Genomic DNA, 13,340 nt, shown 5'->3' on the forward strand with positions numbered 1-13,340 from the left:
TTTATTTTATCTTTCAAATAATTCATATCACAAAAGAAACGACACCTAAAAAAAATAATTCAAGAAGCATTTTGTGATGCTATTTAGGAAATTATTACAACAGATATATAATTATTACACACAACATAGTACTAAGAACAAAATTGGGGTGCGAATGCCATATTTACCCTTTCTTTTGTCCGAACTTGGCACACTGCCCCCAATACTCTTCTCGGCTTTCTGTGTCGCCCGAGTTGTCGCGGCACCGCCCCATCCCATTCCCATATCTTCGAAATCCCCTCAATCCTCATCGACAAATTCCACGAAGAATCTGGCCCCAATCGAACATGAAGCGGAAGAAGTGGTCAGAGGTCGAAGAACAAACTTTGCTATCGAAATACGCCGACCTCCTCAACTCCGGGACGCTAGCGAAGCTGAAGACCCGGGAGAAGAAGTTCAAGCCCATCGCGGACCACGTGAATTCGATGCACCATCTTCAGGACCCAGTCACTTTCCCTTTCAAGTGGTCTTGGCGTGACGTGTCCATTAAAGTGCAGAACATGCGGCATCAGTATCTAGGGGTGAAGCAGAAGATCAGAATTTCTAACAATGAATTCAACTGGGATGATGGGGAAATTCATTGGGAGAATTTCTTGAAGTACAAGGAGGTATTTGGAGACATTGAGTTGATTGACGGTGGTAAAGATAGTAATAACGTTTGCGGGCAGATGAACAGTAAGAAGTTTGGGGAGGAGAGCATTTCTGATATTTTGGGAGATGGCGGTGTGATGGGTTTGGGTTATGGGATGGATAGTGAGGAGATGGAGGATGATGAAGAAGTGGATGAAGAAGAAGAGGGGGAAGAGGGAGAGGGGGGTGATTTGGGGGTGAGTGATGGGGGTGAAGGAGGGGCGAAAGAGGGCAACGACGAATCGGGTTTCGATGGGGGAAAGAAGCTGAAAAAGGGGTCTAAAGGAAAGAGATTGAGGATGGTGGGTGCCAAAGTTTTGGAATTGAGAGATGTGATTATGAGGAGAGAAGAAAAGAGGAGAGAGAGAGAGTGGAGCAAAGAGGTTGGTGAAATGGAGAGCGAAACATCAAGAAGGGAGAGGGAAATGCGGATGGAGAAGCAACTGAAAGAGAGAGAAGAAGGTATTCATAGGAAGGAAATGGAATTGGAAGAAATGCAGATTAATTGGGCGAAAAGGGAAACCGAGAAACGGATGCGGTTGGAGAGGGAACTCAATGAGGAGAGGAGGCAGAGGATGAAGTTGGAGGAGAAGTGGGAGGAAGAAGAGATGGAGTGGAGGGAGAGAATAGTTGAAATGCAGATTGAACATGAGAAGCAGATGATGCAAATGCATGCTGATGCTTGCCAGAACCAATTGCAGATTCTTGGGGTTGTCGCCCGGCTTGTCTGTCAGTTTTTTGGGTCGACAAGTGATGGTTTAGGAGGGGGAATGGGGCCTTTACCTCCACAGGTTTTGCAAAATTTGCAGCATTCAGGAGGCTTGGGTGATAGTGGGAAGCCTGATGCCACCTTGCCCTCTGAATTTTTGTAGACTGTATTTTTTATGCCTTTCTACACATATCTTATATCTAGAAATCAAAATGCAAGGCTAAATTGGTCTGTTTCAATGTCAATGTTGCCTATGTATGAACATTGTTGTAAATAGTGGAATTGGCATATGAATTTTCTCTAATAAGCTTGATTCAGATGGCCTACCTTATCATTGATATATCACACAGTTGAAACTGATCTTTTTAGATGATGTTTGTACCTCATCTGTGTTGTCTCTAGTGTAGGATCTGAGTTAACAGAGATGTGGTGGGAGAGTTCTGCATTATCATGGTGGGAGGAGTAGCACAGGAGATCCCAATGTTGGCCCTTTTTGCTGTTAAGGACATTAGCTGGATAAAACAGAGAAGTTATTTGTCTGAAGGGGGTGAGCAAACTCTTTTCAGAATTCGTTAATAAGTTTTCCTACTGAATTTCAGTCCTGTGTTTAGATGTGCCAGGTAAAAGTGTAGATATTTACAATTCCATTGATAACAAATAGATTGGAAATTCGAAGAGTTGGTGGATGAAATAAATCTGATAGATTTACGGTAATTTATTCAAGTAACCGAAATAAGGAATAGACCTTTTGTTACAGATATCTCATTTTCATTAGATCTCTATTGAGTTTTGTGGCTGGATTCTCTTAGGAAAGTATGGAGTGTTGGAAGTAGGAAGTTTGAACACTAGGAAACTTGGAACTTTTGCTTTATCTGCTAGCAATATTTATGTTAATGCGGAGATATGTGTGGTTGGTTTTGGTGATTTTTCTTCTGGAGTAGTGGTTTGGCTATCATCAAATCTTTTCTAGGTAGCTTACCCGAAGGGCCTCCCTGCAGTTACGAGTCATTTTATCAATATAAGTCTCTCATTGTGCAGGCCCAAGACATTTTGTTCACAGAAGTGAAGTTCACTTCCAGTACTCTGCCTGCTTGTCATTGGGTCCAGAAGTGAAGAGCAGCACTCGGAGTCCCTATTTGCATTGGGTCCAGTTTTCTGCTCTATTCAAAGAAAACAATCAGTATGTTAAGTAACCTACAAATTTTGGTTGGCCAACTGAGGCTTAGCCTCCTGGTTCTGCAATCGGTAAGAGTAACTGTTTGGTTGTGAGAGTAGATTCACATATTGGGAGATGAAGGAGACAGTGCGACTGGCCGGAGTACCATTTAGATTGACGTCTAACTGAAGGAAAATGATCATTTTGATGTTATGGATGATGCATCTGAATCTTGCTCTATTTCATTGCTATGTCTTTATCTTCTCTTTGGTAATAAGCAAATACTCGTATGAACTGCCAGAGAGTAAACTATCAACTACTCTGTCTTCCACACAAAGTACTTCACCAGGTTCTGTAATTCAGCATGCCCTCTGATTTCATGGTCGAACATCTACTACCACTTGATCGACAGGATGCTAGCAAAATAATCAGGTTCGGAGTTACATATCTATGAATCTATTTCTTGTAATTTCTGTTGCCCTTCCGTTTGCGTGCTTTCATTTTGTTGTGAAAGTTTTTCAGCATTTGGCTCTCAAGTTTACCCAAGTGTTTTTATTACAAGGATTGGAATAAGATCACCAAATCCGAGTGCTAGTCTTTGAGTTTTAGAAATGTAGTAGTTCGTTCCTGTTTGCCTTAGAAGCAATATCCTATGAAAAATATAGCTAAAATTGATGTCTTACTGAAATATCAACTTCGGATATCATATTAAGAAGAGTTCCCATTGGGCTGGAAAAACTCGAGTAGTTGACCAAAGTTGTGACAAAATGTGTAACATAAGACTACCTGTTGGTAAAAGGTTGACGTGAGGACTACCTCATGGTTGTAGGTGCGCAAATGCCTCCAGTTAGTCTTTTAATCACAAAACACGGAAGGATCCGTGTTTTTTATATACGGATACTTGGCCCGCATGGCCGACTTTGAATCCAAATATGTATGGATTTATGATTACCATCCGACCATTTTTTTGTTTTTGGTTCGCGCGAATCATTTAATTAAAAAGATTTATAGATACGAATCCTTCATGCCTCTGGTGTAATATTTGCTACCTATTACCTTTTTCCCTTCTTCACTATCATTTCTTTATAACTTCGCTGATATTTAATCATTGAAAAGCTATAACCGGGACTATAGTTCTTATTGTTTCTTGTCTTTCTGATAACGTTTGGACAATTTAAACTTACCTAAACGTATTTAGATATATTTTTTTTATTTGGATCTAACTTTAACAAACTTTCCTAATTTAGACACATACGCTCTGTGCTTTGTCGAAAATAAAAGTTGATCAAATTATGATTTAGATTTTTGACTGACTGAAAGAGTGAGACTATCAATTATCAGATGGCAAGGAATTTGAACCAATATTTGATACGCAAATCCAGTACAACCCGAAGGGATGAAGGTTGAGAAATTTAAAGTTGGATATATGACTTTCCTACAATACTGCAATAGTAGGGAGGGGTTAAATTGCAATTTATTTATCTGTATTATGAAAAATAGACAAACAGTCCTCTTATAAAATAGTAATTTATTCAATGTAGTAATTTATTCCCTATATTTTAAAAAAGAAAGCAATTTATATACCTAGGTAAAATGCGCTAATTTTTTAAAATATAAAAGAGTAAATTACTATTTATAATTTACTCATTTTTAATATTACAGAAAAATAAATTACGATTCGCCCAGTGGAGAGGTAGCGTACCTGGTTGACATGGAGACAAATGATAATAATACTGATATGATGTCTGCCATTAAACGAGTCAAACGGCCCAAAAGCATTCCACCACATCTGAAATTACTAAGCATTTTTTGTGAGTAATATTATGTTTTGCTTGGATCGCGTGAGTTATTTTTTATCTCTAGAAATCAATATTTCACATTATTTAATATGAAAGGTCCAAACAGAATCATCTTTATAACGAGCCCCGTTGCTCTATTACTAAATATCATTTCCGAATTCCATCTATTTTAATATATCAGAACGCTTCTATTAATTTATGATTTTCGTACTTTATTGCGAACACCACTACTGACTTAAGGCGTCACAAGACTATTGCTGCGGCCTAAATAATGCTCTTCGATCCTATTTTTTTGGATATAGGACTTAAAATTTTGACTTGAGATGTATGACCCGGAAAATATATTTTACTTGGTCATATAACTATTTCAATTTTGAACTTGATTTAAATAAAATTTTGGAAATGTATTTAGTAACCTTGCAAGCATCAGCGGTCCACATCAACTAAAGAAAAATCACAAAGTAAACACTAGTATATAGCAAGGCGGAACCCCACTGCCACAATGATCGATCTCATCATCCATTTTTACTTGGTTCAATCCCATCAATCTCAGTCCCACCAATCATTAAAAACCCAAATATATATTTTTATATAGAAATTAAGAAAGGAAGAAGAGAGCCACAGCCAACAAGCAAAGATTATCCACTCCTACGTTAGCAATCGATTCTCTACAAGAAAGCTGACAAAATGGGCCGCCTTCTGAGTCTGACCATCCCCCACTTCTCTCAATACTATCCACTGATTATGGGATTTCAGCTTTTCTCACTTCCATTATCCATTGTAATCATGCTTAATTTTCAGTTTTAAAATTAATCGGGACTCCACTGATTCACACACCTCACACAGTCAAGAATTACAACCCTAGTGCTTCACCTTGTATCACATCCCAGAAAACGGTGGATGGACGAATGGGGAACAACATAGGAGGAGGAAAGAAGACCGCCAAGATCATGAAAATCGACGGCCAAACTTTCAAGCTCAAGGCCCCGGCAATCGCCATGGACGTGCTCAAGGATTACCCACCGACCTACGTTTTACTCGAACACGAATCGGTAAAGAGGTTCGGAATCCGGGCTCCGGAATTACAGCCCGGAGAGGAACTTAAGCCTGGAAAGATCTATTTTCTAGTAGAAATGCCCGAGTTCCCGGAGGCGGCCAGAAGCAGAAGGGCAAGATCTGTGGCGCGTATGAGGAGCGGTATGGGGTCGGGTGCGGGACGGGTGCGGGTTAAGATCAAAGTACCGAGAGCCCAGATTGAGAAAGTGATGGAAGAGAGTAGAGATGACGCAGAGGTGGGTGAGAGAATTGTTGAGCTCTGTCTGAAGAATTCAGCCGTCGTCTCCAGGGATTGAGCCGTCGATGCATTGAAGGTTTGCATCTCTTGTCTGAAATTTTCTTCTTCTCGTGCACTGAAGCTCTGAGAATTGTATAGGATTGTGAAAAGGGACTTCTCTTCTGATGTAATTTGTTGGCAGTTTTGTGACATGTTGATGTTTGGTGCTGTTCATATTCATGAATCGTGGTTGCGATTTTTGGTGAAAATTTGGAAACAACAGTAGGTAAACTGTTTGCATCTGCAACCTGTAAATCAGAGCTTGGCACTGACGAGCATACGATTTTCCTTTTCTTTTCTTTTTTTTTAAATAAATTAATTATTAGATTATCGGTACATTACAAACTTACCGATACCATGAACCGATTATTATAAAAAAGAGATAATTATATTTATACCTCTTAATTTATAATTTGTTTATATGAATTATTTATAATTTTTAAAAAATTATACATACATCTTTAGTAATCTTCAAAGCTAATTTGTGCTAAAATCACTAATATTCAAGTAAGCACTGTAATATCATCACAATTTTCATTGCATTTCAGAGAAAAAAAAACACAGACGACTCTTACATTAGGATATAACAATGAGAGAATTTAACATAGAAAATTAGCTACTGCGATGCAAAATCTCCAAAATTATATAAATCACGGAGTAACAATTGTTTAAATAAGATTCAATTCATTAATATACTATCAATTACATTTAAATTTAAATACTAATTTAGTATATCAATATTTCTCAGTAAACATATTCAAAATTACAAAAAAAAAAAAAAAAAAGATCTTGTATGAATTGGAGATACGTTAAATAACAAAGAATTAGCGATGGAGCCGACGACTCTATGTATGGTCTGATCAAATAGTTGAATCTTCGTGATCAAATGATGTTACAATTTGATATTTGACTTATTGATTTTTTATTAATTTTGTTTTAGGATTATGTGGATGTAATAAATATGCAATAAATTATTTTTATTTAAAAATAATTTTTACAAATTTGGTTTGAGAATTGTTGATTTCTATCAATTATTTTAATTTGATAGTTGGTATAAATATATATGCGTGTGTTTGTGTGTGTGATTGGGCCATTTGATATACAAAGGATGATTTTGAAAACTTGGTATAATGTTAAATATTCCTTAATTTGGTTTAACTATGACTGATTGAGACATACATCAATTTAAGTATATAAAATATTTTTTAAAAAATGCGAATCATATGCACTTGGCACATATTTATGAATGAAATATGTAATATAAAACATAAAAGTGAAATAAAAAAACTGAATATAAATAACTATAGAGCTAGAGTGGGTACAAGGTTAATTTGATTTTATCTTTGGTAAATAATTATGCAGTTTGAGTGTAATTTCTAATGAAATTGACTTGACCCACTAAAATGACTCGGGTAGTTGGGTTTGAAAATTGGACACTCCACTTCTTTTACTCGGAAATGTTTAGTTTGTTATTTTTCAAATTTTTTAAAAATATTGGCTAAATTACGTGGACACTCATTAAGTTTACGTTTAAATACATAAATATTATATGTCTTTTGTAAGATGCATTTACATTTTTTGTTTTTTACAAAATTACCAGTATACCTCATAGGGGGTGTTAATGTAATTTAGGAAGTATTTATGTAAGTTTTTACCTCTAAATGAGAAGTGTAATTATAACTATAATTAACTCTTCTACATTAGGGCCAGTAAAAATAAAATTATAATTTTATTAACTCAAATGAATATTTTTATAGTTTAAAATAATATTAAAAAATAAATCAAAACTTTGGAGTACGACAACAACTCTTTGAACTTGATTCATGACATATAATAAATCATGTTTGAATAAACTTGCTTGTTTGATAAGTTTTGTATTTGGCTCGAATTTTACTCTATTATTTTTAAATTTTAAAATATATGTAGAAATATCAAATTATTCGATTTTCATCGGAGGAAAGTTAGGGTGAGTTTAAAATTGAACTATATATTAATTGAATTAAATTTAAATATATTTTTTTCAAACTCCATGAAAATTCAGAAAAACGTAAATGATAATGCATTAATTGGAGTTCATTCATTTATATCCTGGGTTTTGATACTTTATTTCATTCTTTATACTTATCAAATTCCGAAATCAAAACATGACCTTCGAACACCATACACATCAGATCAAAGATTATTTTTCCGGCAATGGAGATAGATAAACCCTTCTTCATTCACCTTAATGATCAAGCCGTATCAGCACCAACTACTCCGGCAGAAGATTACCGTCGGAGTCGTACAAAATCCTGCCGGAGAAGTTCAAGGGGCGGCACTTGTCTCCTTTCATGATCCTCTTCTTCCAAACGGCGTCGTCTTCTCCATCTCCACCACCATCAGAATCCTCTGCTCCTCCGTCGTCCTGCACCTTCCTCCAGGAAATCATCTTCGCCATCAAAAGAGCCTTACTGCTCAAGCTGCCGTCCATTTTCTTCATCGCCAGCTTATTACTTTTACCTCTCAATCTTACCGTCTTCTTCTCTTCGCCATGGGAGCCGCACAGAAAAGTTACCGCGGAGAAGACCGAGAAAATTGCCGTTAAAACTATGAGGAAGGTAAGCGGTAGGGGTAAAATTGAATGGGGATTTTGCATGGGGAGGGTGGGCAAAAGCCTTGCCATGGCTGCTGCTGCTGCTAAAAAGTAACTAATGAGGTGATTAGAGGGGTTAATTAAGGGGAAATAGTAGTTTGAGAAAGAAGAAGAGAAGGCAAGCAATATCAGTGTCTAAGAGCTTTGAGAGGACAGTGGTCGCGCCACTGGGTAAAGGGTTGATACAAGCTGCCAATTATAAAGGATTCACCGTCGGTCCAGTGGTTAAGGGGAAAAATTTACACATATCAAATTTGGTGGATCAAATCAATTAAATTATAATAATAATAATATAATTAGTTATTTCTTTTTAACTTAACATTAATTACAGAACAAGTGCATTATACTTTTATGTATTAAGATCTAACTAAATTCAGTTCAAATTAGAATTTCTTATCTGGTCAACTTTCATTAGATGTATAGATATTTATCTCATTATTAAATTATTTTTAATTATAATAATGAATTGATATATTGTTTAATTTATTAAAATATTAATGTAATCGAATAAAATCCACTTTTCGAAAAAGTTATAAAGGATTCACTCAACCAATTGGATTTTCTATAGTAAATCTATACTATTATATTTAGGTCGAGCTTCCTAAAGTAACTAATTTGGTGTATTAAATATAAATATATTAAATATTATTACACTCTTAACAATTTTTATCCTACTTTATATGTAAATTAATTAATTAGTTAACTCGAATTCACTATGTATCAGCAATCAACTTACATATGATTACAGGAATTCTAACACTCACATGACCAGGCACGTGATCATGTTATGCGGACTTGACTGGTTGACTTGGGTCAACGCTGGAGTTTGTTCGATTTCCCACAATTCCAATAATTAACATTTACCATTCCTAATTTATAGTCTAATTATATAAATTAATTCTTATTTTTTTAAGTAATTTCAAAAATCATTTTTGAAAGTAAAAAGTTAAGAATAATTTTTATAATAATGCTTTCATTTTTTTAAAATATTTATATACACATAATTTTTAAAAAAATATAAATAATTTATATAAATAAATCATACATCATATGAACTCAGGGGTAATTATCCCTCCACAATATAAATAAAGGAGGAGGTGTTAAGGGGTGAGCAGCAGAGTAGAAGAATACTGTACTGTCCAAGAAAGCGGCTAACCCAATCAACAATTCAACATTTTATTGCAATTATTTAGGAACCCTTTATTTTTTTGTATGGGATAAATATTTGATAAGACTCGAAAAAATTATTCATGGGGTATGATAAATTAATTAATTTAATAATATAATATGCTACATTAGACTACATAATGCATAATTCATTTATTCTTTTGCCAATTTGGGGTTGATTGAAATTTCGCTTCAAATTGCGAGGGCACAATAGACATTTAGCATGGCAGGTGATATGGGCTATTATGTAGCCTTTGGGCCAAAGTAGCCCAGAAAGAGACTATTGGCCCATCATTGTTTATCTGGTTTCATGGGCCCAATCCACTAATTGGATTCGGCCCACATCGCACTGTACAATTGGGCTTTAAGTATGAATACTTAAGTTGTTGTTTATTTCATGGTATGCAGTCCTAAAAACTTGTGAACTCTTATCATCATGTTGGATGGTCTTATTCGACTCATTAGCTGAAGTACACGAGGAAGGTTAGATTGATAGATTTAAAATCCGTAACTCCGAAGCTCTTAAAATTCAATTACCTAAAAGCCATGTACATTTGGATTGATAGATTTAAAATTACTAGTAGCAATTTTTTAAATGCTTCCACCCTCGTTCGGGAACTATGATATGTGAAATATTGATAAATTTCAAATTTTATTAGTATGGGTAATTTGAAGATGAATGATTGGTTGAAATTATTTTCCAAAATTGAAATCCATTGATTCAACCATAGAATTGATTGTATAGCAGGCTAAGAATGGTGGTATGATGCAAGAAGATGATAAAGTAGGAAGAGGACCTACATATTTACTCCATCCACATGCAACTCCCTTTCATGACCTCCTTAGTCCTTACCTACACAGCCATAGAAAGAGCTTCATCACACACACAACACCAAGTCTCCATCCCCATTAAATACGGACTATTACCCCTAATACGTGTACTGCTAACAAATTCCATACCCTCAGTTTGGATCCCCTCACCTCTTCTTGCCCTTCACTCCATGAGTAAACCAGCCTGCATGTTGGTAATTCTTCTGCTCATTCTCCAATCCTCATTTTCTACTAAGGCCGACTATGTGCCTGATCCAAGCATCAAGTGTGGGGAATGCCCTTGTGTGAGTCCATGCAGCCCCCCGCCACCGTCACTGCCACTGCCACCACCAACGATGGTCTATGTTAGCCCACCACCACCACAGTTTGTATACGAGACGGGGCTGACTCCACCACCTCCACCAGGGTTCGTTTATGAGACGGGGCCTCCTGGCAACGTGTATCCGTCTGATAATCCATTTGATTTGGCTATATACTCTAATTCTGCACATACTAATTCTCTTATGATCGGGATATTGTTTCTTACGGTAGTGGTGGTCTCAACCCTTCAACTGCTAGTGTATTGGTGATTAATGCAATTAGTTTACATCAAGAGCATCAATGTTGCATACTACCGTTAATTTTGTGAAAATAGATGATGTTTTTTAAGGATGCAAATTATCCCTTCCACTTATGTATTTCATGTCTTGTGTGCATGGGTGATCCCTTTATATAAGGTTTTATACATGTTTTACTTCTCTAATTTCCTTCTTACTTTTCCCTGTACATGTAATGTGTAAAGCTGTCCTAAATCATAAATGCTTCATCAATAAGAGAGGAGCAAGTCAACATCGTATAATGCATCTCTTGTCCAATTTAGTGTATATGCGATAAATAACATGAATTTATACACTTGTATGTTAAATAGCAAGGTTTTTTTTTTTTTTTATATATATATTAAATAATACCTTTGGAGTTTTGCACTTTACCCTCCAATCATTTTTCTTAAACCTCGACCCCTCAACCTTTTTTTCCCCCTTTTCATTTTTGGTTCTTTTTTGTTTTTTGTTTTTAAATAGGGTGGGAATTTATAATTTTAACCAATGCTCAATCATCTTTGAGTGCGTGTGCTCACGCACACAAAATATTTTCATTTGAATCATCTGAAAGTGAAAAAAAAAAAGACAAAATGCTACAAAAATAAAATATTGAGTAATCAAGCGTAAAAAAAAAATACGATTAAGAGGCTACATACAAAATCAGTGGTACGATGGGGTGTCTGCTATTAACTTTACACAGTATACAACTTGGGCTGTCCACTTGTTCCCACTTGGGGAAAGACAACCTTCTTCGACTGCGAGGAAAATAGTAATATCTCATTAACCTGAAAAAACATTTGATTACCCAAAAAATGACATAGATCAAGCAAGAGTAAGGTTTAATTTTCAGACTAGTTTCGTAGGATAGAGCGACACTGTAACCTGCTATATAGCCCTGAAGATACCATGTTTTCTGGCAAACTAGCACTTTCCACCTTGTACAAGACTGACAAATTAAGGTTCAAACAGACAAGATAACTACTAACTATCTGCAATATGTACGAAGGCGTTTTTATTTCTCCATGTCCAATCATATAAAGATAAGAAAAGCTTTCATTCACAATACTGCTGCACCAACTCTCCCTCACCTTTATTGAGGAAGACCACATGTGTGAAGTGTGAACCAAACTTTTGGCAGAACTGTGTGGTATGTAATGACCAAGTCCCATATGAATTTATCTCTTACCATTAATACTTTATAATAAATTCTTTGGATATGTTTGGATAATTCTATATGTAAAAAATTATAAATGCTTTCATTTTAATTTTGAATTAAATTTAGATGAATATGAATGGATTTCAAATTCCTTTCAAAATAAGTCATTTGCAATTCTTCCTTTAAATTCAAATTCATCAATCCAAATACATCCTAAAATGTATTATTAATTAGTGTGACGATAATTACTCTTACATGGAAGTTCATAGTCAGAATATATACGGTACTTGAACTATTGCATAGTCTAAAAATACGGTAAATTATATTATTCATAGTTTGGCCTAATTATAAATACATTCTTGTTAGATTAGATATTACAATTACTTCAATTGAGGTTATATTCCATCTTACATGTAACCAGATGGATTTTAGATGTGATTCTGAAGTACCCTACATAAAATCTGACTATAATTTAACTATCTCTTCAGGCTAAAATGCTCTTTGGATCAATCTTCAGGTAAGACATCTTTGATTACTTTTTATCTATGTCGTACTACTTTAAAGTAAGGATTATTAGCGACAAAAAGACACAAAAACGGCTCGATACAAGGACACTACCGAGAGACAAGGAAAAGAAAACAAAATGGATACAAATGTTACTACCCATTTTGGGCATTTTAGGCATTTCCTCAAATTTATTAAATTTCTTTTCATGTAAGTGTTTATGTGGTGGATGAAATATAAAAAAAAAAATGCCCAATTTTTGCAAAATTTCAATTTAAAAAGCCCTAAATTTATACACATTAGTAAATTTCGGCCACTTCTAAAAGTCGATTGGCTGGAACCCGAAAACTGAAAACAAAATAATTTCGGACTACTATTTAATACCTCTATATCTACGGTCCTTATTTTGCTATCCCTTTGTTTATAGGATAGTAAATGCAATTAAGCCAAGTGTATTCCAATGAGTCAAATAATAATAAAAGTTTATGATCAGGTCTATCTAACTAGCTAACAAATTAAAGTTTTTATTTCATGTAAATGATGATAAAACTGTGTAGTTGATGGGTTTTGTTTGAAAGACATGTGCACATGGGAGGGATCTATTCTCAAATAATTAAAGGGTCCGGTCCGGGTATCAAAACCAGATAATTGGCACCAAAGCATGAATATAGAATTGCAGAATCTTGGTAGAATAAAGCATGTACGTACCCATCTTCTAACTAATACAAATGGCTTACATGTGCCACAAATTACTATGTTAGGCACACAACTTGGTAACTCGGCCTTGCTGATTCGGATCAAATTTT

At 35.2% G+C, this 13,340-nt stretch overlaps 2 protein-coding genes across 2 annotated transcripts; both read left to right on the forward strand.

Moving 5' to 3' along the window:
• The first annotated feature begins 161 nt into the window (after positions 1–161).
• Positions 162–1,695, forward strand: LOC105177897 (uncharacterized). The gene has a single exon (XM_088884449.1). The coding sequence runs from the start codon at positions 327–329 to the stop codon at positions 1,539–1,541; it is 1,215 nt and encodes a 404-aa protein (XP_088740575.1). The 5' UTR covers positions 162–326; the 3' UTR covers positions 1,542–1,695.
• Positions 1,696–4,946: 3,251 nt separating this feature from the next.
• Positions 4,947–5,875, forward strand: LOC105177896 (uncharacterized protein At1g66480-like). The gene has a single exon (XM_011101181.3). It carries the CDS (start codon positions 5,242–5,244, stop codon positions 5,683–5,685), a length of 444 nt encoding a protein of 147 aa, XP_011099483.1. The 5' UTR covers positions 4,947–5,241; the 3' UTR covers positions 5,686–5,875.
• Positions 5,876–13,340: the final 7,465 nt, after the last annotated feature.

The sequence above is a fragment of the Sesamum indicum genome, linkage group LG9 (assembly GCF_026168435.1).
Source record: "Sesamum indicum cultivar Baizhima isolate 11 linkage group LG9, ASM2616843v1, whole genome shotgun sequence".
Classification (NCBI taxonomy): domain Eukaryota; kingdom Viridiplantae; phylum Streptophyta; class Magnoliopsida; order Lamiales; family Pedaliaceae; genus Sesamum; species Sesamum indicum.